Genomic DNA, 388 nt, shown 5'->3' on the forward strand with positions numbered 1-388 from the left:
CAGCCCCCGCTCCGCCGGTCCGTGGGGACCCCGCGCGGGCTGGTGGCAGAGGGCTGGGGAGCGGCTGGCGGCCCCGGGGAAAAGCCTGGGAAAAGCCCCTGCAGGCACCCCACCCGGCAGGGACCAGCTGCCCGCACACGTGGCACACGCATCGACGCGAGCTTGGCTCTACCTGGCACCACACCGTTGGTAGCGATTGCACTCATGGAAATGGCCGTCAGCATCGTCTGCAGGAAGAAACACAGTGTGGGCACCCGGCGGAGCTGGGCAGAGGGACAGGGGAGTGGAAGGGAGAGCTGGGGCCATGCTAGGACATGGGGCTCCCTGGGGCCACACTGAGATGTGCCACGGGGCAGGGATGCCCAGGGAGGACGGATGGATAGATGTA

At 68.0% G+C, this 388-nt stretch overlaps 1 protein-coding gene across 1 annotated transcript in view; it reads right to left on the minus strand.

Moving 5' to 3' along the window:
- The window catches only part of SLC12A5 (solute carrier family 12 member 5), a 13656-nt gene that overhangs the window by 11893 nt on the left and 1375 nt on the right, over nt 1-388 (minus strand). The window contains 1 exon segment of the mRNA XM_017733211.1: nt 173-227. Within this exon segment, the coding sequence (XP_017588700.1) occupies nt 173-227 (55 nt within the window).

The sequence above is a fragment of the Corvus brachyrhynchos genome, unplaced genomic scaffold (genome assembly GCF_000691975.1).
Source record: "Corvus brachyrhynchos isolate BGI_N302 unplaced genomic scaffold, ASM69197v1 scaffold10, whole genome shotgun sequence".
In the NCBI taxonomy this organism is placed as follows: Eukaryota; Metazoa; Chordata; class Aves; order Passeriformes; family Corvidae; genus Corvus; species Corvus brachyrhynchos.